Below are 27,659 nucleotides of genomic sequence, written 5' to 3' on the forward strand. Positions count from 1 at the left end.
TATATACTGTTTCTTTCTTTGAATTCCTTGTCACAATTTGAACCTATATTAAAAGGAATTGCAGGAACCTGAGGCAGGAAACCTATGTCCCCTTCTGAAAATCAAAAACTGGGATTCCAGAATCTCTTCAAAAAATAAAGTTGGGGATTCTGCTGAAGTTGAAATATACTGAGCCCAACTTGATTTCTTTTCACAACACAGTGCAACTCCAGCTGAATTCCTGACTTGCTTTTAATTATTTTTTTATTATGTGCTTCTGAAGACCCTATTTAATTTTCAGTTGAAAGATTCTCAGTAGAATCTGCACTGTTTAAATACTTTAAAAACAGCATTTCTCAAATAAGTGGTGCTTAGAGCTCTACTTCACCTCATACCAAGGTTCAGACTGTGTGAAGTCATGTATCCACCTCATTAACACTGATTGCTCATTAACTACCAGCATTTTAAACTGTTTGTGGAGAAACTTGGTAAATCTGATTGGAGATTTTATTTCTTTATTATTGCGTTTTCAGTGAAGGCTCCAGAAGGTTCTATGCTGGAATAAAGGGCAGAGAGCTGATTAAAGTACAGTACAATAGCAAGTGCTTCAATCAGGTCCTTGGCTGAAAAAAGCCGCCGCAGGAGAGCGCACATTAATTGTCCGTTGATCGATCACAAGAAGTATCACTTTTGAACCCAAGTAATGGGTCTGCTGCAGGACTGTATTGGAGATTTATGGCAATTGGAATACATTAGATACATAAGGGTTGATTTTCTGTTTGCACTCTCCCAAGTCCATAGCACCACATCAGGAGAATGCAAATATATAATCGGTCCGATAATCTCTGCACTAATTGAATATAGGGCATGAGACCAGAGTAGAACAAGAGACTGTCAGAATAATTCGAATAGTAGGTAATATAATGAAAGGAATGATTTAACCACTGCACTTCAGTTCTTCCTTAAAAGATGTTATAGTACCTTGAGTGATGCCACTGTTTTTTACTTCTGGTTCAACAACTTGTATTGTGTCATCTTCTAGGTAAAAGTAAATCCTGCACTTTCTTATTCGGTACTGTTCTTCTCTTCTTTCATGAACACTTTCTTGAAAATAGGCTTTAAAGCAAAGGACCTGTTGGACAACGCATATGGTTACTGAAGTCTTCTGAATCTAAAGCCTCCAAATTCTGTTTTACTTTATATGGGGCGGGGGGGGGGGGGGTAGTGTTCATCAAAATGAGGGATTTCAGTGGTAGATAATGAATTATTTTTCTACTTTTTGTATCCATTTTCAGAATCACTCACTCAGATATGGGAAGGTTGAGGTGACATATAAAGCATCTTCCACACCGCTCCAGCAACATGCTCTTAATCTCACCCTTAGATGAGTATTCCAACATGACATTTCCATTTCCCATGTTAGATCTTATTAATTTTAGTGCCAAAATATGGGCAGCTTTGTGGTGCGGACTTCTTTCTAATGAGAACAGGATTGTGACTGCTGAAACCTATTTAATGTGGGATCTGTTAATTTAAACAACAGCTATATCCTGAATACATTTTTGTTTCCTCTCCAATTTTCTCCCTTTAAACTTTACTGTTGAAGATGGTGACTTAATTATAACAACTTGCATTTATAAAGTGCTTTTAATATAGAAGAAAAACAGCCCAAGGTGGTTCACAGAGGTAAGCCAAAGAGGAAGAGATTAGGAGGGGCAACCATAAGATTACACTAAATTAGGAAGAATAGTAAATTGTGTAGATGGGAGTAGGAAGTTACAAAGGGACATAGATAGATAAGTGAGTGGGCAAAACTGTGGTAGATAGATTTCAATGTGGGGAAGTGTAATCCACTTTGAATCCAAGAAAGACAAATTGGAATATTTTCTAAATGGCAGGAGGCTAGAAACTGTGGAGAAGCAAAAGGATTTGGATGTCCAGGTACACAAATCACTAAAAAGGTAGTGCACAGGTACAAAGAGTAATCAAAAAGGCTAATGGAATGTTGGCTTTATCTCAAGAGGGATGGAATACAAAGGGGAGGAAGTTATGCTTCAACTGTACAGAGCCTTGGTCAGACCCCTTCTGGAGTATTGAGTTCATTTCTGGGCACCACACTTTACCACTTGAAATTGTCAAGATTAAGATCGACAGATGTTTATTAGTTAAGTTGTAACAGAGATAGGGAGAGCAAAGGCCATGGAAGAATTTAAACACAAAGATGAGAATTTGACATGTTGGGTCTGGGAGCAAATGCAGGTCAGCAAGAATGGGTGTGATGGGCGAGCATAACTTGGTATGAGGTAGGATAAGTGCAACAGAATTTTGTCTGAGCTGAAGTTCACAGAGGCTGAAGGATGAGAGGAAAGCTAAAAGGATTTAATTACGAGGACAGGTTACATAAACTTGGGTTGTATTCCCTTGAGTTTAGAAGGTTGAGGGGTGATATAATTGAGGTGTTTAAAATGATAAAAGGATTCGATAGAAAGATTTAGAGAAGCTATTTCCTCTGGTGAAGGATTCAAGAATAAGGGGCCACAGTCTTAAAATTAGAGCTAGTCCATTCATGAGTGAAATCAGGAAAGCACTTTGTCACCAAAAGGGTAGTGGAAACGCGAACTCTCCCACAAAAGGCTGTGGATGTTGTCAATTGAAATTGTCAAGACAGATGTTTATTAGTTAAGGGTATCAAGGGATATGAATCAACAGTGAGCAAATGGAGTTGAGGTACAGGTCAGCCTTGATCTAATTAAATGGAGGAACAGGCTTAAAGGGTTGAATGGCCTACTCCTGTTCCTATGTTGGATAGGTGGGTTTTAAGAAGAATCTTAAAAGGAGAAGGAGGTGGAGAGGCAGAATCATTTAAGGAGAGAATTCCAGAGTATGAGACACAGGCAGCAGAAAGCACAACTGCCAATGGTGGGACTAAGGGAAAGAAGGAATGAATAAGAGGCTAGAGTTGGAGGAATGGAGAGTATGGGAGGAGTTATAAGGATGGAGGAGGTAGGGAGAGCAAAGGCCCATGGAAGAATTTAAACACAAAGATGAGAATTTGACACGTTGGGTCTGGAAGCAAATGCAGGTCAGCAAGAATGGGTGTGATGGGCGAGCATAACTTGGTATGAGATAGGATAAGTGCAACAGACTTTTGTCTGAGCTAAAGTTCACAGAGGCTGAAGGATGAGAGGACAGCTTTGGAGTAATCGAGTCTGGAGGTGACAAAAGCATGAATGAGAGTTTCTGCACCAGATGAGCTGAGACAGAGGTGGATGATGTTATGAAGGTGGAACATAAGAACATAAGAACATAAGAAATTGGAGCAGGAGTAGGCCAATCGGCCCCTCGAGCCTGCTCCGCCATTCAATAAGATCATGGCTGATCTGATCCCAACCACAAATCTAAAGAACACAAGAAGTCGGAGCAGGACCCGGCCACATAGCCCCTGGGCCCTCTCCGCCACCCACAGGGCATTGACCGATCCGAACTCAGCTTCATGTCCAATTTCCTGCCCGCTCCCCATAACCCCTAATTCCCTTTACTTCTAGGAAACTGTCTATTTCTGTTTTAAATTTATCTAATGATGTAGCTTCCACAGCTTCCTGGGGCAGCAAATTCCACAGACCCACCACCCTCTGAGTGAAGAAGTTTCTCCTCATCTCAGTTTTGAAAGAGCAGCCCCTTATTCTAAGATTATGCCCCCTAGTTCTAGTTTCACCCATCTTTGGGAACATCCTTACTGCATCCACCCGATCAAGACCCTTCACAATCTTATATGTTTCAATAAGATCGCCTCTCATTCTTCTGAACTCCAATGAGTAGAGTCCCAATCTACTCAACCTCTCCTCATATGTCCGCCCCCTCATCCCCGGGATTAACCGAGTGAACCTTCTTTGTACTGCCTCGAGAGCAAGTATGTCTTTTCTTAAGTATGGAGACCAAAACTGTATGCAGTATTCCAGGTGTGGTCTCACCAATACCTTATATAACTGCAGCAATACCTCCTTGTTTTTATATTCTATCCCCCTAGCAATAAAAGCCAACATTCCGTTGGCTTTCTTGATCACCTGCTGCACCTGCATACCAACTTTTTGATTTTCTTGCACTAGGACCCCCAGATCCCTTTGTACTGCAGTACTTTCCAGTCTCTCGCCATTAAGAAAATAACTTGCTCTCTGATTTTTCCTGCCAAAGTGCATAACCTCACATTTTCCAATATTATATTGCATCTGCCAAATCTCCGCCCACTCACCCAGCCTGTCTATATCCCCTTGCAGGTTTTTTATGCCCTCCTCACTCTCTACTTTCCCTCCCATCTTTGTATCATCTGCAAATTTTGATATGTTGCACTCGGTCCCCTCCTCCAAATCGTTAATATAGATTGTAAAGAGTTGGGGACCCACCACCGACCCCTGTGGAACACCACTGGTTACTGGTTGCCAGTCCGAAAATGAACCATTTATCCCAACTCTCTGCTTCCTGTTCGATAACCAATCCTCCACCCATGCCAGAATATTACCCCCAATCCCGTGATTTTTTATCTTAAGTAATAATCTTTTATGTGGCACCTTGTCGAATGCCTTCTGGAAGTAGGTAATCTTAGTGGATGGAGAATATATGGGGTTGGAAGCTTATGTAAACGCCAAGGTTGCAAACTGTCTGGTTCAGCCTGAGACAGTGGCTGGGGAGGGGGATGGAGTCAGTGGCAAGGGGTTGGAGTTTCTGACAGGAACTGAAGACAATGGCTTTGGTTTTCCCAATGTTTATTTGGAAGAAGTTATGACTGAGCCAAAACAGGATGTCGGATAAGCAGTCTAACAACACAGGAGCAGTAGAGGAGGTTGAGAGAGGTGTAGGGGCAGAACTGGGTGTCACTGGCGTACATGTGGCTTTAGAAGAAGTCACCAAGGGGCAGCATGTAAATGTGATGTTACCAAGGGGCAGCGTGTAGATGACGAAGAAAAGCGTGGCAAGGGTGGATCCTTGGGTGATAAGAGTGGGGATGGGAAGAGAAGCCATTGCTAGAGATGCTGTGGCTACATTTGGATACGTAAGAGTAGAATGAAGCGAGGGCAGTCCCATGGAGGTGGACAATGGAGAGCAGCCCTTGGAGGAAGATCGTGTGATTGACTGCATTAAAGGCTGCAGGGAGGTCAAGGAAAACGAGGAGGGAAATGCACCTCATGACTTTGGTTAGAGCTGTTTCACTCCATGGGAGGGACTGAAACCTGATTGGAGGGATTCAAATAGGACTCGTGTTGGGTAGTGGTTCTGTTGGTGCTGGAAACCCTCCAGTATCTAGCCGAACAGTCATTCTTCATTATAAGCTGGGACTGGAAGTGTTAGATGGTATAACTTACTATCAAGGACAGGGAGCAAGAAGTAGCAGAATCAGGGGAAGTAATTCAAGGCGTGGTCAAAGAGGTTAGTTTTGAGGAAGCTTTTGAAGTGAGGAGAGGCATACCAAGCTGGTAAGGTTTAGGGATAAAATTTAATGGTACAGTTATGTAATAGCTGAAGGCTCTGCCATTGATGCTACAGCAGAGTGAAGTGAGAGCTAAAGTCAACTGTTAAATAGGCCTGGAGAAAATTGCAGGACTAGAAAGGACTTCAGAGATTGAGCTGTGTAATGGCATTTGATCCTTATCTAACATCCACACAGGCATACTTCCAGCAAGGATAACATGGTTTTAGTTGTTTCAAGTGGAATAAATATAGACTAAACCATACCTGCTTGTCAAAGACAACCCATGATGGTGCATCACTGCCTTGCCCCTTTGGGAATACACTGTACTTAGGTTTCAGCTTTTGACCAGTCAATGGTTCCCCACCAATGCCAGGTTTTTCCTCTCCCACCATTGTAGGGACTTGATTTGGGAAGTCAAAGTGATGAGATTTATGAAATTTCTCCTTCCCTAACTATAATAAATAAACAAACAACTATTAGTATTGGGAAAACTTCAACAGTAAGCTTCACTTTCTGTTAGTTTATAATATAAATTAAACAGTATATTATGAAAAGTTATTATATGCAATGATCTTGTTGTTAATATCATTTTAATTCCTAATGCTTCTTTGTTCTTATCTGATAAAGGGAAGTATGCAATTCTCAAAGCTTGAGTATTTTAACTACTGCTGTATATTGACACAATAAAATGCAAAGATGACATATTTTCCTGGACTGCTCTCCCCCACCCCACTCTGGTACTAAAATGCTGTGGAACACCAGATTGGTAGCATAGTGGTTACCTTACTAGACTAGTACTCCAGAGACTTGGACTAATATTCCAGAGAATGTGAGTTTAAATCCCACCATGAGAACTTGAATTCAGTTGTAAAAATCTGGAAAGAGAAAGCTGGTACCAGTAAAAGTGACCATGAATCTGTTGGATTGTCGTAAAAACTCAACTGGTTCTTTAAGGCTCTTTAGGGAACGAAACCTGTCGTCCTTACCCGGTATGGCCTATATGTGACTCCAGTCCCATACCAATGTGGCTGACTCTTAGCTGGCCTCTGAAGTGGCGTAGCAAGTCACTCAGTTGTGTCAAACTGCCATCTTCAGCAGTTCAAGAACTGGAACCTTCTCAGGACCACAAGGGATGGGCAATAAATGCCGACTTTGCCAGCAATGCCCCGATCCTGAGAATGAATTAAAAAAATTCCGAACTGCCACTTGTCCAGCACTAAGGTCACCAAGATTTATTTTCTTGAGCAATTTAATTTCCACCTTCATTCTTTTGGTGATAATCCTGAGTCCATGCCCCTTGTTACTGATTCACCAGCTAGCAGAAACAATCTTTCACTCTTTATCCTCTCATGAAAACTTTAATAATCTCCCTTAATGTTCTCTATTCCAGTGAGAAAAGGCTCAATTGTCTTTTAGCTTTTCTTCATAATTGTAACCTGTTACTTCCAATGTCATTCTAGTGAATCTTTGTTGTATCCTTTCTAATGTTCTACATGCAACATTCCAACTGCAGCTTTACCAAAATCTTGTCCAAATTCGACACGACTTCCTTGCTTTTCTGTTTAATGTGTTTTTGTACCTGCACGCCTACCTTTAGATATCGACGTATCTGCACTCCTAAAACTCTCTGTTCCTCCACTCTGTTAGGAATGTTACCATTCAGGGTATACTTCCATTCACTGATCTTTTCCCCCCCAAAATATTCTACTTCACATTTCCTTGCATTGATCTATATCTGCCACCTATCTGCCCACTCCACTATATTCTCCTGTAATATCCTGTACGCTCCCTCACAGGAATTTCATTTGCAATTTACCAAATTTGGTATTATTAGCAAACTTCAGTATCATTCCTCTTCCTCCCAAGACCAAATCATTTACGTAAATGGAAAACAAAAGAAGTCCCATCACAGATCTCTAGGGCAAATCACTACCCGCATCTTGCCAATCTGAAAATCATCCTTTTACCTCCACTGTTTGCTTTGTCTCCCCATCTCGCTATCAATGCAGCTACATTCCTTTTAATACCATGTGGCTTAATTTTTATAACAAGTTTATTTTGTGACATCTTATCAAATGCCTTCCGAAAGTTCATATATGCTGCACCCACTGCATTTCCTTTATCTGTGATTTGCTGTAAAAATTCAATTCAACTAGGCAAGCACAATCTGGCCATTACAAATCCAAGCTGATTACCTCTGATTAGCCCATGTTCACTAATTTCATCCTGAGGGCTGATTTTCCTTTTTGCAGTACCGAGGAAATACTTGGTTCCCAGGGGCTGTGAAAAAGGGGCCTGCTACATTACTGACTTAAGAACATAAGAACATAAGAAATAGGAGCAGGAGTAGGCCAATCGGCCCCTCGAGCCTGCTCCGCCATTCAATAAGATCATGGCTGATCTGATCCTAACCTCAAATCTAAATTCATGTCCAATTTTTTTAAATTTTTTTTATTCGTTCACGGGATGTGGGCGTCGCTGGCGAGGCCAGCATTTATTGCCCATCCCTAATTGCCCTCGAGAAGGTGGTGGTGAGCCGCCTTCTTGAACCGCTGCAGTCCGTGTGGTGACGGTTCTCCCACAGTGCTGTTAGGAAGGGAGTTCCAGGATTTTGACCCAGCGACGATGAAGGAACGGCGATATATTTCCAAGTCGGGATGGTGTGTGACTTGGAGGGAACGTGCAGGTGGTGTTGTTCCCATGTGCCTGCTGCTCTTGTCCTTCTAGGTGGTAGAGGTCGCGGGTTTGGGAGGTGCTGTCGAAGAAGCCTTGGCGAGTTGCTGCAGTGCATCCTGTGGATGGTACACACTGCAGCCACAGTGCGCCGGTGGTGAAGGGAGTGAATGTTTAGGGTGATGGATGGGGTGCCAATCAAGCGGGCTGCTTTATCTTGGATGGTGTCGAGCTTCTTGAGTGTTGTTGGAGCTGCACTCATCCAGGCAAGTGGAGAGTATTCCATCACACTCCTGACTTGTGCCTTGTAGATGGTGGAAAGGCTTTGGGGAGTCAGGAGGTGAGTCACTCGCCGCAGAACACCCAGCCTCTGACCTGCTCTCGTAGCCACAGTATTGATATGGCTGGTCCAGTTCAGTTTCTGGTCAATGGTGACCCCCAGGATGTTGATGGTGGGGGATTCGGCAATGGTAATGCCGTTGAATGTCAAGGGGAGGTGGTTAGACTTTCTCTTGTTGGAGATGGTCATTGCCTGGCACTTATCTGGCGCGAATGTTACTTGCCACTTATGAGCCCAAGCCTGGATGTTGTCCAGGTCTTGCTGCATGCCCGCTCCCCGTAACCCCTAATTCCCTTTACTTCTAGGAAACTGTCTATTTCTGTTTTAAATTTATTTAATGATGTCGCTTCCACAGCTTCCTGGGGCAGCAAATTCCACAGACCTACTACCCTCTGAGTGAAGAAGTTTCTCCTCATCTCAGTTTTGAAAGAGCAGCCCCTTATTCTAAGATTATGCCCCCTAGTTCTAGTTTCACCCATCCTTGGGAACATCCTTACCGCATCCACCCGATCAAGCCCCTTCACAATCTTATATGTTTCAATAAGATCGCCTCTCATTCTTCTGAACTCCAATGAGTAGAGTCCCAATCTACTCAACCTCTCCTCATATGTCCGCCCCCTCATCCCCGGGATTAACCGAGTGAACCTTCTTTGTACTGCCTCGAGAGCAAGTATGTCTTTTCTTAAGTATGGAGACCAAAGCTGTATGGCTCCATTACTCCATTACTCCAGGCTTTCTTGAATGGGTGTGTCTGAGCCTGCACTTACTATAGGCACAATCCTAGCAGTGCTAGAGTAATTTTTTTTCCCAAAGAATATACTTCATTCAGAAAATTTGCAACAATACATACATTACAGTTGTCATATCACATTCCAAATGTACACAATACAGATTATACAATTTGCAGGTTACATCAAGCACAGTTCAATGAACACATTGTACATAATTACAGTTCATGGCACTCTAGTGTGCTTCATTGCATTATACTCTGTACAGATTATTGATTACAGGTACGTTACAGATTCATTGCAGGTACATTCCATCAATTTGAATTTTACGTTCTGCCCGAAGGGGTTTTCCCCTGATTGCAGCCCCTCAGTATACAATGGCGGGAAGGCTCTAAACGGTTGCCTTTCCCCACAGAGCCTTTGCGGCAGCTGCACCCAGCTTCAGTGCGTCCCTGAGCACGTAGTCCTGGACCTTGGAATGTGCCAGTCTGCAACACTCGGTTGAGGACAGCTCCTTGCACTGGAAGACCAGCAAGTTTCGGGCAGACCAAAGGGCGTCTTTCACCGAGTTGATGGTCTTCCAGCAGCAGTAGGTGTCTGTCTCAGTGTGCGTACCCAGGAACAGCCCGTAGAGCACAGGACTGCTCGGGACGAACCTGGACAGATACCACTGCATCTCTCTCCAGACCTTCTTTGCCAAGGCACATTCCAGAAGGAGATGGATGACGGTCTTGTCTCCACCGCAGCCTCCTCGGGGACAGTGCACGGTGGCGCTGAGACTCCGGAAGTGCATGAAGGATCTGACGGGAAGGGCCCTTCTCACCACCAGCCAAGCTAGGTCTTGGTGCTTGTTTGACAGCTCTGGCAATGAGGCGTTCTGCCAAATGACATTGACAGTATGCTCGGGGAACCAACCAACAGGATCCACCATCTCCTTTTCCCGCAGGGTCTCGAGGACGTTACGTGGTGGACCACTTGCTGATCGCCTTGTGGTCAAAGGTGTTTTTCTGCACGAACTTTTCCACGAAGGACAGGTGGGGCGGAATGGTCCAACTGGATGGAGCGTTCCGCGGCAACGTGACCAGGCCCATCCTTCTCAACACCGGGGACAGGTAGAACCTCAGCACGTAGTGACACTTTGTGTTTGCTTACCGAGGGTCTACGCACAGCTTGATGCAGCCGCACACAAAGGTGGCCATTGGGATGAGGGCCACGTTGGGCAAGCCTCTCCCCGCTTTCTCTGGAGATTTGTACATCATGTCCCTGCGGACACAGTCCATTTTTGATCTCCAGATAAAGTGGAAGATGGCTCGGGTGACTGTCGCGGCGCAGGAGCGAGGTATGGGCCAGACGTGGGCCACGTACAGCAACACTGGGAGCACCTCGCACCTGATGACCAGGTTCTTGCCCACGATCGAGAGGGATCGTCGATCCCACAGTCCCAGTTTCTGCTTCACCTTAGAAATCTGCTCCTCCCAGTTTTGGGTGCACGCCCTGGCCCCCCCGAGCAAGATCCCCAGCACCTTCAGGTTATCCAACCTGACGGTGAAGGAGACAAATGATCGGTCGGTCCAGTTCCCAAAGGACATGGCCTCGCTCTTGGTACGATTTATCCTGGCCCCCGAGGCCAGTTTGAACTGGTCGCAGATGCTCATCAATCTGCGGACCGACAACTTATCCGAGCAAAATACGCGACGTCGTCCATGTACAGGGAGGCCTTGACCTGAGTGCCTCTGCTGCCTGGGATCGTCGCCCCTCTTATGCCCGCATCCCTCCTGATGGACTCGGCAAAGGGTTCGATGCAACACACGAATAAGACGGAGGAGAGAGGACAGCCCTGCCTGACTCCAGATTTGATCGGAGAGCTTTCTGATTCCCACCCGTTGATTGAAACTGCGTTACTGATGTCTGTGTAGAGCAGTTGGATCCAATTGCGGATTCCCCATTTTAGAGAGCACGTCCATCATGGACGTGTGGGATATTCTGTCAAAGGCCTTCTCCTGGTCCAGGCTGATCAGGCAGGTGTTCACCCCCCTGTCCTGTACGTAGGCGATCGTATCCCTGAGTAGCGCCAGGCTATCCGAGATCTTCCTGCCGGGTACAGCGCAGGTCTGATCGGGGTGGATCACCACCTCCAGGGCTGACTTGACCCGATTGGCGACGACCTTGGACAGAATCTTGTAGTCCACGTTAAGTAGTGAGATAGGTCGCCAATTTTTGATTTCTTCCCTCTCCCCCTACTGCTTGTAGATGAGGGTGATGATGCCTTTCCTCGTGGAGTCTGACAAGCAGCCTGCCAGAAGCATACTCCCGTACACTTCCAGCAGGTCTGGGCCTATCCAGTCCCACAGAGCAGAGTAAAACTCCACTGGTAAGCCATCGCTTCCGGGAGTCTTACTCTTCTCGAAGGAACGGACAGCCTTTGTCAGTTCGTCCAAAGTTAGCGGGTGATCCAGACTCTCCCGCTTGCTGTCATCTAGAACCTCTGTGATAGACGACAAGAAGGACTGGGAGGCTGCGCTGTCTGCGGGCTTCGCGTCGTACAGTCCGGCATAAAAAGATTTGCAGATCCTCAGTATGTCGGGCTGCGAGGACGTGACCGAGCCGTCCTCTTCCTTCAGGCTGCTGATCACCTTTTGGAAGAAGAAGCGCGAGCAAGTCTGGTCCTGCTCCACGGAGCGGACTCTGGACCGGAAGATGATCTTGGAGGCCTCGAAGGCAAAGAGCAAGGTTTGCTGGTTCTTCACCTCTCTGAGTTCCTCCCCGACATCGATCCCCATTGACTGCAGCAGGAGAAGATTCTGTATGCTTTTCTGGAGTCGGGACATTTCCTTCTGCCTCTCTCTCGCCTTCTGAACACCTTTGAAGATGAAGAACGTCTTGATGTTCGCCTTGATGGCTTCCCACCAGTGCACCGGGGAATCAAAGAGGGGTTTTACAGTTCTCCAACCTTTGTAATCCCTCTTCAGTTCCTCAATGTTTCCTGGGGTCAACAGTTTCACATTCAGTTTCCATATCCCCCTGCCCACTCTCTGATCGTCCTGTAGGTGACAGTCGGCCAGGAGGAGGCAGTGGTCAGAGAAGAACACCGGTGTGACCTTGGTGGATCTGACCTTGAGCGTCGGGGACGCAAACAGGAAGTCTATCCTGGAACGGATGGATCCGTCTGGTATGGACCAGGTGTATTGACGCGCCGCTCAGTCTGGAGGATTGCTGAAGACGTCGCACAGCTTGGCGTTTTTCACCACTTCCATCAGGAGTTTGGACGTGGCGTCCAGTTTGCTGTCGGCTCTGCCGGATCGTCCAGCCGCATCGATGATGCAGTTGAAGTCACTGCAGAGAATGACTGGCCTGGACGTCGCCAGCAGCAGTGGGAGCTGCTGGAAGACGGCCAGCCGCTCATTCTTTAGAGCCGGGGTGGAGTGTTTTTGTACATTACGTTTACTATGAGGAGGCGCCCCCCCAACCACCTCCTTTACTTTAGTGATGAGGCAGGAGGCAGCATTCTCAGCCTTACCGCCCAAATGAGGGATGCCGATAAAGCTGGTGGTGGGGCTTGCTCAGGGATCCTCCTCAGATCACAGTGGGGGCCTGAGAGCAAGCAAAAGAGGAGCACCACACCAAGTAAGTTACTTTTTTTTTTACTTCCCCCAACAATATCATTGGGCCTTGTGGCTTGTGCTCTCTTGAAAATGGCAGCAGGACTGCAGCTGAAGACCAATCATGTTGTGCTCCTGTTACCACCCCCAATTCCTGGTGAAAGGGACTGCAGGGCTGTGCTTCATGCTAATGACCCGGGACAGCAAAATCAGGTACAGAAAGCTTTGATCGTTGCAGTGAACTTCGGGCATCTGGATGTGGCTGAAAATCACTTTTAGAAATTTACCTATAATAGAGGTAACTTGTCTAAAATTTCCAAGCATATCCTTTTCCCTTTTATTGAACAAGACTGTAACATTTGCCAACCTCCAGTCCTTTATCACAATTCCCATTTCCAAAGATTTTGGGAAAAATTATTAGTATCTCCACTATTTCTCCCCAACTTCTCCAGTGTTCTGGGATATAAACCATCTTGGCCTGGATACTTTTCTGCTTTTAGTCTCATTAACTTTAGAATATTTAACTCCAGTAATGCCTCTTCACACACTTCTCAAGTAATCCTACAGCCCCACTTTCACATTCCTCTGTAAACAGTGAGGCAAAATACTCACCAATCATTCCCTAACTCTCAAGTTCAAGGTGGTCTACTTTATCTTTAATGGTTCCTATCCCTGATGCAAATATTTAGTTCTGAATATATTTTTACTCTGCTACCAAAATAATATAGGAAAAGAAGTCAAATGGACTTAGAAGTGTTTAGGTGATAACAAAAAGGGCAATTATGAATCAACATTATTCAAGCTTAGGAAGAAATTATTAGCAATGTTCTCCAGGGATCAGTCCTTCGTCTAGTACTTTTCATGATTTAAACAAACAACCTAAACAGGAAGTTCAAATATGTAATCAAATAAAATGTGAACGAGCAAAGTGTGTATCAGACATATATATTCAAAATCTTTTTCTAGTTAAATCGAGTAGTTCTGCAGGATGAAAAAAAAAATGATCCCTGATTGATGTATAGCATTTATTGCAGAGAAATAAAAATAATGCAAGAAAAACAATGATATTGATGCAATATTAGCCATACATCCAAATTACAGAATTGGCATCTGAATTTTGACATTGCAATGTACAGCTAACTGCTGCAGTAGTTTTGTGGCCAATTGCAATTGCAATTGCAATTACAAGTCCCTTTAAAAATTAATTCTTGCTCAATTGCCCATTAGCTAATTCTACCACATGGGGCCCGATTTTAGCAGGCCTGCGGGTTCCCAGCGGGTGGTCCTTCGGGAGCGTGGAACGCGGACGGCTAATTGAGTGCGCCCCCCGCGCGATAATTGGTCACATTAAGCTGTGGTTCCGGGTTCTCCGCTCCCCAGCTGCGTGCCGGCGGGCTGCGCATGCGCACTACCGTTTTCGCGATGGAGGAGCTCCACTTAAAGGGGCAGTCCCCCAAAGCCCCTCCTGCTGCAAGCAAGAGGCAAAACAGGATGGCGCAACCCAGGGGCAAGGCTGTGCCACGGTTCTCCGACCTCGCGCTGCAGCTGCTGCTGGAGGGTGTGAGGAGGAGGAGGGACACGCTGTTCCCGGCGGACGGACGCAAGTGCCCTGGCTCCGTCACCAGGAAGGCATGGGCAGAGGAGGTCAGCAGCTGGGCCAACACCCCCAGGACATGGGAGCAGTGCCGCAAGCGGTTCAATGACCTCACTAGGTCCGGCAAGGTGAGTACACCAACGCACCCTCCCACAACCCGTCCCCACCATCACGCCAAACATATCACAACCCCTCCTGCAGAGCCACCACAGCGCTCCCGCAGCAATCCTCACAGCCACTCACTCACCATCCTCGCCGTGCCCGCAAGTACCCACCGTCCCTGTCCCCACCCGAACACTACCACACACCCCAATCCCCATGCAATGGGATGGGCATGTGGCACACGCATCCTCCCATCCATCTGCCCCACGCTCAACCCACCCACACCGATGCTTGATGCGTCTCACTATGCAATATGCACTCACTCACGCATCTGTGTTTTGCCTTGACAGGAGAAGAGATGCAAGAACAACCGAGAAAGGGCCCGCACCGGAGGGGGCCCGCCGCACGTGGTCGAACTGACGGATGCAGAGGTGGAGGTGCTCGACCTCGCCGGCACGCAACATTGCCTCTCCGTGGCAGATGGCGAGTCTGGCGCTGCAGAAACGGCCGGTAAGGGAAAGCTGACATTCAACACTCATGATCGCGAGTGACCGTATCATCACCTGGCATCTGGCGCACCGTCACGTTTGTGCACATGCCTGATATTGCCCTCTGTTCTCTTGCAGGGCCGTCTGCGAGCGCTGTGTGTGAGGAGGGCGATTCGTCAGAGGACATGCCGGTTTCTGAGGGTGCATCGTCACATATGAGCCAACCATCCAACAGCGCAGAGACACGCACCTCGGTGGGTCCCCCTCGCCAACTAGTTGGGGTTGCACTTGGTGATTCACCGCGCACGTGTGAGCATTAGCAGACCCTGGTGGCAGGGGCAGCCGCGGAGGGTCCGCATTGGTGGGAGCGCTCATCTCCAGGCTCTGCTCAGCCGGACCCAGATGCTGAACCCAGGGGGCCACCAGTCAAAAGGAGAGTCGTCGAGGGGCACCAGCTAATTGCCGAGGTACTGGGAGAGGTGCCGCGCGCATTGTCCACAATTGCGCAGGCGATGGAGGAGTCCAACTCCTGCATGCGGGCATTGGTGGCGCAGGTACAGGAGGGTACCAGCGACATACTGCCGCGAGTAGGTGCGGGAGCGTCTGCGGTGGAGGACAGGCTAGCCTCCCTCGAGCGTCACGCACAGCTCCACATCGAGTCCATGCAGGCCTTGACAACGGCTGTACGGATTCAGGGTGAGCAACATTCCGCCGCCATAAACAGGCTGACGGATACACTAGGGGTGGCCTTGCAAGGCCTCACACATGCCATCCAAACTGTCGTCCAGCAGGGTGGAAGAGGTGATGTGGGCCGCGGCCACGAGAGGGATGATGGTGAACGGGGACATGGAAGCGGGGACGCTTCTCAAGGTGCCCCCATGTCCCACCCGTTGCCCCCCTCTCAACCAGTACCCGCAATGGTGCCTCCTCTCCAGGTGGCCGAGTCTGCCCCTGCACAGGTGCAGGAGGAGCAGTCTGTGGAGGTGCCCTCACGGGCACCGAAACCCAGGGGCCGTTGGCCCAAAGCATCTACCCGGTCAGGGCAAGAACAGGAGCAACCTGCCACTACCTCTGCTGGAGCCACAGGGGTAGCACCACGTAGGGGTACCCAGAAACGAAAGCCAAAGGCGTTATAAGCACAAAGAGAATGCACCAGGGTGTCTGTTAATTTGTACACTTTTTGTTTATAGTATTGCACCATGTACATATTAAACACTATCGTTCTCACCACTCCTGCCACCTCTCGTCCATTCTTCTGCGGCCTGTGCAATCGGTGCGTTCCGTGCAGCCCATCATGACGGCGAACACCTGCTGCCGCCCATTGGGCGCACTGCTGTGGGTGCAGGAGTACTGGCAACACTCTTCAGTGGAGGGGGCTGGTATGGCCCCTCGCATGTGCAGGTGAGGAGATGCGAACGCCTCGCACTCTAGGAGAACCGTTGACATATGAGTGCCTCCCTGGCCCGGCGAGCATCCCGGTGAGCCGGTGTTCGGCGCATGGGTCGTACATCATCCTCTGGCGTGTCCTCCTCCTCCCCCTCCTCCTCCTCCACCTCCACCTCCTCGTCCTCATCGCTGTCCTCAATGTGGGTGGCGGGCGTGGATGGGGCCTCCTCCAGCGACACCCCTCTCTGTTGGGCCATGTTGTGCAGGGCACAGCAGATAACTATGATTCGTCCCACTCTGAATGGTGTGTATTGGAGCGCTCCCCCAGAACGATCAAGGCACCTGAAGCGCATCTTGAGCAGCCCTATGGTCTGCTCAATTGTAGACCTGGTAGCAGTGTGGCTGTCATTGTACCGACGCTCCGGCTCGGTGATGGGGTTCCTCAAAGGTGTCATGAGCCACGTGTGTAGGGGATACCCCTTGTCGCCGAGGAGCCAGCCGTTGCCGGTGTTGGGTGCGTGGAAGAGGGGCGGGACGGTGGACTCCCTGAGGACGAAGGCATCGTGGCAGCTGCCGGGGTATCTGGCGCACACGTGTAGGAATCTCTGGCGGTGGTCACAGATGAGCTGCGCATTCATGGAGTGATACCCCTTCCTGTTGATGAACAGCCCTGGCTCATGCGGAGGTGCCCGTATTGCAATGTGGGTGCAGTCGATTCCACCCTGTACCCGTGGGAAGCCAGCCATGGCATGGAATCCAACCGCCCTCTCCATCTCGCTGCGCTCGTCCATGGCGAAGTTGATGTAGTGCAAGGCCCTGTGGAACAACCCATCGGTGACCTGCCTTATGCACTTGTGTGCAGACGACTGACAGACCCCGGTGATGTCCCCGGTGGCACCCTGGAAGGATCCGGATGCGAAGAAGTTGAGGGCAGTGGTGACTTTGACGGCGACAGGTGAGAAGATGCTGCTTGGTCCATCCGGGAGCAGCTCGTCGTTAAGGAGGCTGCAGATGTCGGCGACTACCTGGTGATTGACTCCGAGCCGCCATATGCACTGCTCCTTGGAGAGGTCCATGAAGCTGAGCCTCGGTCTGTAGACCCTGTGCGGAGGGTAGTGCCTCCTGTGACGCATCTCTCTCTGCGGTTGCCCTTCCTCCTGCTGTGCAGGTGGGTGTGCCACAGCACCGTGTTGGGGGGCTCCACGTCGCTGAGGCGGACGGCGTGGACTGCGAGGCTGCTGGGGCTGGTCATGCTGTTCGTCCTCCGAGGATGTCAACGCACCACCCATCTGGCAGGTGTTGGTCTGAGGGGTTGTGCAGGGTAGGTAGGTGTTTCCTCGCACTGGGGCTGCGGTTTCACGTCGGTGTTTCCTCTGGCTTGGAGGGGTGGAGGGCAGGGGTTGCCCTATGTGACGCGGTGGCCTCCTGCGTGGGTGAGGGCTCTCCCCCCCCGCCCCCCCCCGGAGTGCACCTTGGCAGCTGCCACAGGCTGCTGGCTGCAACATGTCCGGTTGGAGTGAGACTGTTTCCCCCAGTGTGTGAAACAGTCTCGTTGAAGGTAAAATCCCACACTTCCTATTAAGACAGCTGAATCAGGTCATTTAATGACCTCAACAAGCAAGGTAAATACACTCAAATGGCATCCCGCTGGCTTTAATTGCCTGCGGGATTCCCACCAGTGGGGGCTGCGCACGCACCCCCGCACGTCAGCGCGGAACCCGGAAGTGGGCGGGATCGAGGCGCGATCCGGTGACGCACCTGGAAATCGCGATTTTCGACACCCCCCCGCCGGGAACGCACCCGGAACCCGCTGGTAAAATCGAGCCCATGGTATTAGTACTGCACCATCAAAGTCAGGAAGCCCCCCATCTTCAATCCCTGGGAATTGTTTAGTTAGCCAATCTCAGAGGCACGGTGGTGGAGGTATTAAAATTGATTTCCATATCCCCATGCTAAGGATGGGCAAAATTGGCCAGGTACCCATGCTGGAAGTATATGGATGTCAGGTGAGGACAGAATCAAGCTCGCTTCATACATGAAGAATGACTATTTAGATTAGGTACCAAAAGGCTGGAACCATACCCAGCCCAAGTCACTGGCTTCAGCAGATGAGGGGTGATGGCAGAAATTTATCTTACTAGAGATGGCAGTTGGTAAGCAAACAGAACAATAGAATGTAATGCCATAGATATAAAGTATATGTCCACATTGATTCAATGTTAGTTGATCTATCTTCAAAGAGATACTGATGTTTTAGAAAGATCATGGAAGAAAGCAATAAAGATAATTCCCAAGTTATGATACCTGTTTTATGAATATGGAGAATATTATGTTTGGTGAGTAGAGATTATGATTCAGGTTTTTTACATAATCAGGGATATGCGAAATGGAATACAGAAGATTCCTTGAATTAAATTTCACGATAGGACAAGAAGTCATTTTAAAATTCAGAATTCACTAAGCAAGAATTTTAAAAGAACTTCTTCTCATATAGGGTGAACAAGTGTAGTGACTGAGTTCATGGATGCCTTCAAAAGAGAACGCTGTAGTATAAATGGGCATTTGTCTGTCTTCCAGTTCAGTAATTTAAACCTTAAATCTTCTTTGAATCTGTTCCACATCTTTTTTGTATCTCAGTATTACTTACATTACATGGATCTACTTTTACACCTCTTCTTTTTGTTTTCCTTTCTATTCGCCAATCGTACACTGCAGTTTTGATGTTTGATCAGTTAAAATAATTAGAGGACTTCGGTCTGTCGTAAGAATGCAGCATGGGAGGGGGTTTCCAGTTGAAACTTTACCCTGGCATTGATACCTTTCCAAATCCCAGATACAGGGTCATTAACATAAATGGGTGCCCAGGCCACCTACTGTGATCTCTGGGCATCCACCCCTCCAAGGAAAATTTGGATGGGTCATACTGGCCGAAGAAAGGATTTAAAAAACAAATTGCTGCAATTTTTCTGTTGCAATTAGGAAACTGGCATTTTTTATATTTATTCACGAGATGTGGGTGGCTTATGCTCCCACTTTCAAGTTTGTACAGTAAGTACAGTTTTGGTCTTCTTACCTAAGGAAAGATATACTTCCCTTAGAGGGGGTGCAACGAAGGTTCACTAGATTGATTCCTGGGATGAGAGGGTTGTCCTGTGAGGAGAGATTGAGTAGAATGGCCCTATATTCTCTGGAGTTTAAAAGAATGAGAGGTGATCTCATTGAAACATATAAAATTCTTAGAGGGCTTGACAGGGTAGATGTTGAGAGGCTGTTTCCCCTGGGTGGAGTCTAGAACTAGGGGTCATAGTTTGAAGATAAGAGGTCGGCCATTTAGGACCGAAATTAGGAAAAATTTCTTCACTCAGAGGGTTGTGAATCTTTGGAGTTCTCTATCCCAGAGAACTGTGGGCGCTCAGCCGTTGAGTATATTCAAGATTGAGATCGATAGATTTTTGGACACTAAGGGAATCAAGGGATATGGGTTCGGGCAGGAAAGTGGAGTTAAGATAGATGATCAGCTATGATCTTACTGAATGGCGGAGCAGGCTCGAAGGGCCGTATGGCCTACTTCTGCTCCTATTTCTTATGTTCTTATTTAAGCCAGCATTATAGAGGCATACTTTCCCCTGAACACAAGTAAAGCAGAATTGGTGGAATTTCTGGTGGGGGACATTAACCCAACAGCCTCTTTGAGTTTTATCCTTTTTCTCAGGACTGCCTGGTTTCCCATAGAACTTTGTATCATCTACAATGTTACACACACACACACACTACTTGCAGTACTCCACTTCAAGATCATTCATAAATATTACATATAATCAGCAGGATGTTAAAACCAGCCATTGGGTTGTTTGCAATTTCAACATCTGTCCAATTAAATTTACTACCATTAAAAGTATCTGGTTTCCTGCCAATTTGTTATCTGATTTACAATTTAAATTCTTTATCCTGCAAGCTTTCACTTTAGCCACAAGTCTCTTGAGAAGGGTTTTGTTTCAAACACTTTCTGAAATTTAAAACTACATTTAAAAACTCTGCTGTGTCTTCAAAAAATTCAATAAATTTACTACCTTGGAACTGCCACCATTACTCTTAACTAATTAATTAATAAATATCCTATGATTCCAGTACTATATTCAACTATAGGACCTGGATTTTCCTGGGCACATCGGAGAAATGTCAGGATGAGATTTCTACCCACCCACAGCAAGAGGAGATCTTGTGGCCAGGGGAAAGTCTGCCTGTATAATGCAGGCTTAATGCAGGTGCACCTGAGACACTGTACTGGACCCAACACCACCACCATTATTGTGGTGGTGTTTTCTAAGAGCAGCAAATGGACAAATAGACAAGGAAATCCTGAACTCTACTAAACCCCGCATGCACTGGGATGGGCTCTGAGGAGATGATCAGGGCTCCTTCGGGGTTTCTGCAGAGGAAAATCATGGGGTCGGAGTTTTGACAGAAGGCCACCGCCAGATCACCTCCATACTGCCGAAAATAGGCAGTTTCATCAAGGAAAATTCAACCCTAAGGGTCTTCCTAATTCCCAGAATTCCAACCTTTCTTAAAGGCTTGAATGTATTAGCTATTTCAAGTCTTACAGTGCCACCCTGTGCACAGAGCTGTAAAACATGTATGTCACTCATTAAGCTCTTTTACATTCGTTGAAACAGGTGGAACTTTACAACACAGAAGGAAGCCATTTAGCTCATCTTACATGTACCGGCTCTCTGAAAGGGCTGTCCACTGACTCTCATTCCCCTGCCCTTTCCCTATACCATTTTATATTTTCTTTTTCAGAATTTATCTACTTCCTTTTATTAGACCATTATGAATTATGCTTCTGTCACTGTTTCTGATAGGACGTTCCAGGTCCAAGCAATATTGTGGGTAAAAAAAAAATCTCCTTTTAACCTTCTGTATTATAATGAAAAGAACCTCAGTTTCTCTAATCTCTCTTCATAACTGAAGCTTGTCATGCCTGGTATTATCTTAGAGAATCTCTTCTGCACCCTCTGCATGGCCATGATATGCTTCCTAAAATAAGGTAACCAAAACTCGACACTGTATTCTAACTGTGGCCTAACTAATGATTTGAATAGGTTTAGCATTATCTTTTTGATTTTGTGTTTTATGCCCCCATGTATAAAACCTAGGATCCTATATCAACTTAATGTTTTGTGTACTTGAATCCCTAAGTCTCTCTTCTCTACTCCTTCTAAAGTTTTAGCATTTAGCGTATATGTCCACACCTTTTTCTTCCTCACAGAATGTAACCCCTCACATTTTTTCACATTAAATTTCATATATCTATTTGGCCAAACTACTAACCCGTCTATATCCTTCTGAAGTTACTCAGGGTGTAGGAGAGTGGCGCTTAAACAGAGACCCATGACCTCTGAATGCTGCTCTCCTCTTTTTACTACAAAGTTGCAGGGACAGGGGAACTTTCTAAGTTGGGAGTTCTCACACTCAATTGCCCAGCATAAGGTTGGAGGTCAGTACACTGACAGAGAAGAGTCATATTGGCCTCTTCAAGGGCAGAAGTGGGCCCACCGGGTAGGTGGTCTAGACCAAGATTATGGCTTGGAACCCTAAAGATTGAAAGTTTAATTTTTATTCTTGTAAATGGGTCAAAAGTCTGTGTTTTCAGGGGGTTGGGGAGGGGATTTTATTCACTAAATGTGTGGATTGTGAGCAATGCAAGCTGCTTCATTCTGCATATCAATGCATGCTAACTGGGAAGCAACCATAATTCTTTTATTCTCAGGCAATCCAGGAGACCAGCTCTGCTCAGCCAAAGCACTGCACTGGAATGGCTGATAGCACCCTACTCTTTGCCATCATCACCTGGCTCCACCAAAACTGACACTGCCCTCAAGAAATCCACAAAAAAACACTCCACTCTCTCCAGCTACCACCCAATTTCAAATCTTCCCTTCCTCTCCAAATTTTGGAATGCTCCCACCATTTTCACCAATCCTTATTCAAGTCCCTCCAATCTGGCTTCTGCCCCACACACATTATAGAGACCATGTGGATGAAAGTACAAAAGCCAGTTTGGGTGACGATGACTATAGCTCCCTATCTCTCCTCATCCTCCTCAACCTTTCTGCTGCCTTTGACATAGTCAATCATTTCATCTTCCTCCAATTCCTCTCCTCTGCAGTTCACTACTCCCCTGGTTCTACTTTTACTGCCCCCTGCCCAGCTGAGATCAGCTAACTCAGCATAGACCATGGATTGAACCTGGGATCTTCTTGGTCTGTGTGGCTCAGGTATAATCTTCCTTAACCACAGCCTTGGTTTAGGTGAGATTAAACACCTTGTCCCGAATATCCGTGATCCTGCTCCACCACTATAATGACGATGGAACGGGAATTGCACCCTAACAGTAAGAAGAAAGCCCGACACTGCCAGAGTTTCCAGGGTAGAATCAGACCATTCACATAAATCAGACAGGCACCCATGCAAGTAACGGTACATCTTGGGCGTCCAGTACGGGACGCTTTCTAGCCACATGTACGGCAATGGTGGAAATCACCCCCTTTATAAGAGGGCGGATTTCTATGTGTCAGCCATGATTCCAGTGTGAATCACTTCTATGGGTCCCACATATACCACTGCTCTCCACTAGACGTCGGTATCTTGCCAGCAACCAGTACATTCAGGGCAGACTAGGTAGGAGCAGTGGGAACTCCAGCGAATGAGGCCATCCCACTGGTCCTGTCTACCTTTTGAACATCAGGTTTCCAAGAAGCAAACAGAACTTTTGAGAATTGTTGCCTGCAATTCCTGTGCCATGTGGGAACTCCAGGATCCTGGATAACTATGTGTGCAGGAAGGGCCTCCAGTTGCTCGAAATCAAACTCAGGGTTTCTGAGCTTGAGGAGCAGCTAGAGTCACCGCAGGGCATGCAGGAGGCTGAGAATTTCCTGGCGCTCACGTTCCGGGTAGTGGTCACCCCGCAGCTACAGAGAGTTCAGGAGGATAGTAAGTGGGTGGCCTTCCGGTAAAGCATGCAGTGCAGGAATCCTCCGGGAATGTGGCACTCCCAAACCGGTTTTCAGTGCTGTATACCGGTGATGACACCTCGGGCTAAGTGCAGCCTAAAGCACATCCATGGCACCGTGGCGCACATGACTGCACGGGGGGCACAGCAAACTGTAGAAATGCAGACGTCATAGGGGATTCGATAGTCAGGAGGATAGACAGGTGTTTGTGCAACCGCTGACGTGAGTCTCACATGGTATGTTGCCTCCCTGGTGCCAGGGAAAAGGACATCACTGAACAGGTGCAGAACATTTTGCGGGGGGGAGGGGAACAGCCAGAAGTTGTGGCCCATGTTGGAATTAATGACATAGGTAGGAAAAGAGTTGAGGTCCTACAGATAGAGTTTCAGGAGCTAGGAAGGAAGTTAAAGAACAGGACTTCAAAGGTAGTAATCTTTGGATTATTCCCTGTGCCATGTGCTAGTGAGTATAGGAACAGTAAGATAAGACAGGCTAACAAGTGGCTGTAGAAATGGTGCAGGAGGAAGAGCTTCAGATTCCTGAGGCATTGGGACCAGTTCTGGGGCAGGAGGGACCTGTACAAGATGGACGGGTTGCAGCTCACGGGGAGGTTAACTAGTGCTGTGGAGGAGCGTTTAAACTAATTTGACAGGAGGAGGGGCACCAGGATGAAGCATTAGAGAGGAGATACAAGGTGCATAGAGGACTGGGAGAGACAAACAGCATTAGAATAAGGAGTAGTTCAGAAATAGGAGGGATCAGATGGGGGGAAAATGCGAGGCAGACTAAGATGGGTTTTGAGTGCATTCGCTTAAATGCATGGGGCATGGTAAATAAGATGGTGAAATTAAAAAGGAAATTAGGAAAGCAAAGAGAGGGCATGAACAAATACTGGCAAGTAAAATTAAGGAAAACCCAAAAATGTTTTATAAATACATAAAGAGCAAGAGGATAACTAAGGAAAAAGAGTGGGGCCTATTAGAGACCAAAAAGGTAACCTATGTGTGGAGGTGGAAGATGTTGGTATGGTTCTTAATGAATACTTTGTGTCTGTTTTCACAAAAGAGGGGGACGATGCAGAGATTGTAGTTAAGGAGGAGGAGTGTGAAATATTGGATGGGATAAACATAGTGAGAGACGAAGTATTAAGGGGTTTAGCACTTTGAAAGTAGATAAATCGCCAGGCCTGGATGAAATGTATCCCAGGCAGCTAAGAGAAGCATGGGAGGAAATAGCGCAGGCTCTGATCTTCATTTTCCAATCCTGGCTACAGGTGTGGTGCCAGAGGATTGGAGTACTGCTAACGTTGTACCGTTGTTTATAAAGGGAGAAAGAGATAGACCAAGTAATTATGGGCCAGTCAGTCTAACCTCGGTGGTGGGCAAATTATTGGAATCGATTCTGAGGGTCAGCATAAATCGTCATTTAGAAAGGCACGGGTAAATCAAGGACAGTCAGCATGGATTTGCTAAGGGAAGGTCGTGTCTGACTAGCTTGATTGAATTTTTTGAGGAGGTAACAAGGAGGGTCGATGAGGGTAACCCGTTTGATGTAGTGTACATGGATTTTAGCAAGGCTTTTGACAAGGTCCCACATGGCAGGCTGGTCAAAAAAGTAAAAGCCCATGGGATCCAAGGGAAAGTGGCTAGTTGGATCCGAAATTGTCTCAGTGGCAGAAGCAAAGGGTAGTGAAGGACGGGTGTTTTTGCGACTGGAAGGCTGTTTCCAGTGGGGTCCCGCAAGGCTCAGTACTAGGTCCCTTGCTTTTTGTGGTTTATATTAATGATTTGGACTTGATCAAGAAGTTTGCAGATGATACAAAAATTGGCCTTGTGGTTGATAGTGAGGAGGAAAGCTGTAGACTGTATTGTGTGCAGTTTTGGTGTCCTTACCTAAGAAAGGATATACTAGCCATAGAGGGAGTGCAGCAAAGGTTCACCAGACTGATTCCTGGGATGGTAGGACTGTCTTATGAAGAGAGATTGGGTCGACTAGGCCTGTATTCACTAGAGTTTAGAAGAATGAGAGGGGATCTCATTGAAACGTATAAAATTCTGACAGGGCTAGACAGACTAAATGCAGGAAGGATCTTTCCCCTGGCTGGGGGTTCCAAAACGAGGGGTCACAGTCTCAGGATACGGGGTAGGACATTTAGGACTGAGATGAGGAGAAATTTCTTCACTCAGAGGGTGGTGAACCTATGGAATTCTCTACCACAGAAGGCTGTGGAGGCCAAGTCACTGAATATATTTAAGAAGGAGATAGATAGATTTCTAGACACAGAAGGCATCAAGGGGTATGGGGAGAGAGTGGGAATATGGTATTGAGATAGAGGATCAGCCATGATCATACTGAATGGCAGAGCACGCTCAAAGGGCTGAATGGCCTATTCCTGCTCCTATTTTCTATGTTTCTATGACTGCAGGAAGATATCAATGGATTGTTCAGGTGGGCAAAAAAAGTGGCAAATGGAATTCAATCCAGAGAAGTGTGAGGTAATGCATTTGGGGAGGGCAAACAAAGCAAGTGAGTACACAATAAATGGGAGGATACTGAGAGGTGTAGAGGAACAAAGGGACCTTGGCGTGCATGTCCACAGATTCCTGAAAGTAGCAGGACAGGTAGATAAGGAGGTTGAAAAGGCATACGGGATACTTTCCTTTATTAGCCGAGGCATAGAATATAAGAATGAGGAGGTTATGCTAGAAATGTATAAAACATTGGTTAGGCGACAGCTTGAGTACTGCATACAGTTCTGGACACCACGTTACAGGAAAGATGTGATTGTACTAGAGAGGGTACAGAGGAGATTTACGAGGATGTTGTCAGGGCTGGAGAATTTTAGCTATGAGAAAAGATTGGATAGACTGGGGTTGTTTTCTTTGGAACAAAGAAGGCTGAGGGAAGATTTAATTGAGGTGTATAAAATTATGAGGGGCCGAGATAGAATGTATAGGGAGGACCTATTTCCCTTAGCAGAGAGGTCATTGACCAGGGGGCATAGATTTAAAGTAATTGATAGAAGGATTAGACGGGAGCTGAGGAGAAATTTTTTCACCCAGATGGTGGTGGGGGTCTGGATAACTGCGTGAAAGGATGATAGAGGCAGAAACCCTCAATTCAATTAAAAAGAACTTGGCTGTACACTTGAAGTGCCATGACCTACAGGGCTACAGGCCAAGTGCTGGAAAGTGGGATTAAGCTGGATAGCTCTTTTTTGGCCGGGATGGACACGATAGGCCGAATGGCCTCCTTCTGTGCCGTAACTTTCTATGATTCTATAAGGTTGGTGAGCTGCAGACAAGTAGTAGAGGCGGGTACAATTTTGTCTTTTAAAAAGCATTTGGACAGTTACATGGGTAAGATGGGTATAGAGGGATATGGGCCAAGTGCAGGCAATTGGGACTAGCTTAGTGGTATAAACTGGGCGACATGGACATGTTGGGCCGAAGGGCCTGTTTCCATGTTGTAAACTTCTATGATTCTATGATTCTAAGTAGCCACATGGGATTATGATATAATGGTAACAACAGAGACCTGGCTCAAACAAGGGGAGGAACGGGCACCTAATATTCCTGGCTACAATGTATTAAGGAAAGATAAGGAAAAAAAGGAAGGGGGAGGTGGCAATATTGATCAAAGATGCTGTTACAGCACTAGAAAGGGATGATGTACTTGAGGGTTCAAAGACAGAATCTATTTGGTTAGAATTAAGGAACAATAGAGGAGCTACTACGCTGCTGAATGTATATTATAGGCTATCAAATAGTGGGATGGAGACAGAAGAGCAAATTTGTAGGCAAATTGCAGAACGATGCAAGAACTATAGAGTACTGATAATGGGGGACTTCAATTATCTTAATATAGACTGGGAAAATAACAATATAAAGGACAAAGAGGGGAGGAACTTCTGAAATGAGTACAAGAGAACCTTCTTGATCAGTATGTTTCCAGCCCAACAAGGAAGGAAGCAGTGCTGGATCTAGTTCTGGAGCAATGAAGTGGGGCAAGTGGAGCATGTTTCAGTGGGAGAGCAATTGGGAAACAGTGATCAAAATATCATTAGGTTTAGAGTAGTTAGGGAAAAGGATAAGAAAAAATCAAGTGTGAAAGTACTCAACTGGAGGAGGCTAATTTCAGTGAGTTGAAAAGAGATCTGGCCCAGGTGGATTGGAATCAAAGATTGGCAGGTAAAACAGCAAATAGGCATTGGGAGGCCTTCAAAGAGGATATAGTTCATGTGTAGACTAAACAATTTCCCACGAGGGGGAAAGGAAGAGCATCCAAAGC

At 46.8% G+C, this 27,659-nt stretch overlaps 1 protein-coding gene across 1 annotated transcript in view; it reads right to left on the reverse strand.

The window, feature by feature from the left end:
- The window catches only part of efhc2 (EF-hand domain (C-terminal) containing 2), a 105,657-nt gene that overhangs the window by 75,470 nt on the left and 2,528 nt on the right, over positions 1-27,659 (reverse strand). The window contains exons 2-3 of the mRNA XM_067992322.1: positions 5,707-5,895; positions 961-1,111 (exon numbers count right to left, since the gene is read on the reverse strand). Coding sequence (XP_067848423.1) covers positions 961-1,111; positions 5,707-5,895 — 340 coding nt within the window. The remainder of the gene's footprint in view (positions 1-960; positions 1,112-5,706; positions 5,896-27,659) is intronic.

Source organism: Heptranchias perlo, chromosome 11 (genome assembly GCF_035084215.1).
Source record: "Heptranchias perlo isolate sHepPer1 chromosome 11, sHepPer1.hap1, whole genome shotgun sequence".
Classification (NCBI taxonomy): Eukaryota; Metazoa; Chordata; class Chondrichthyes; order Hexanchiformes; family Hexanchidae; genus Heptranchias; species Heptranchias perlo.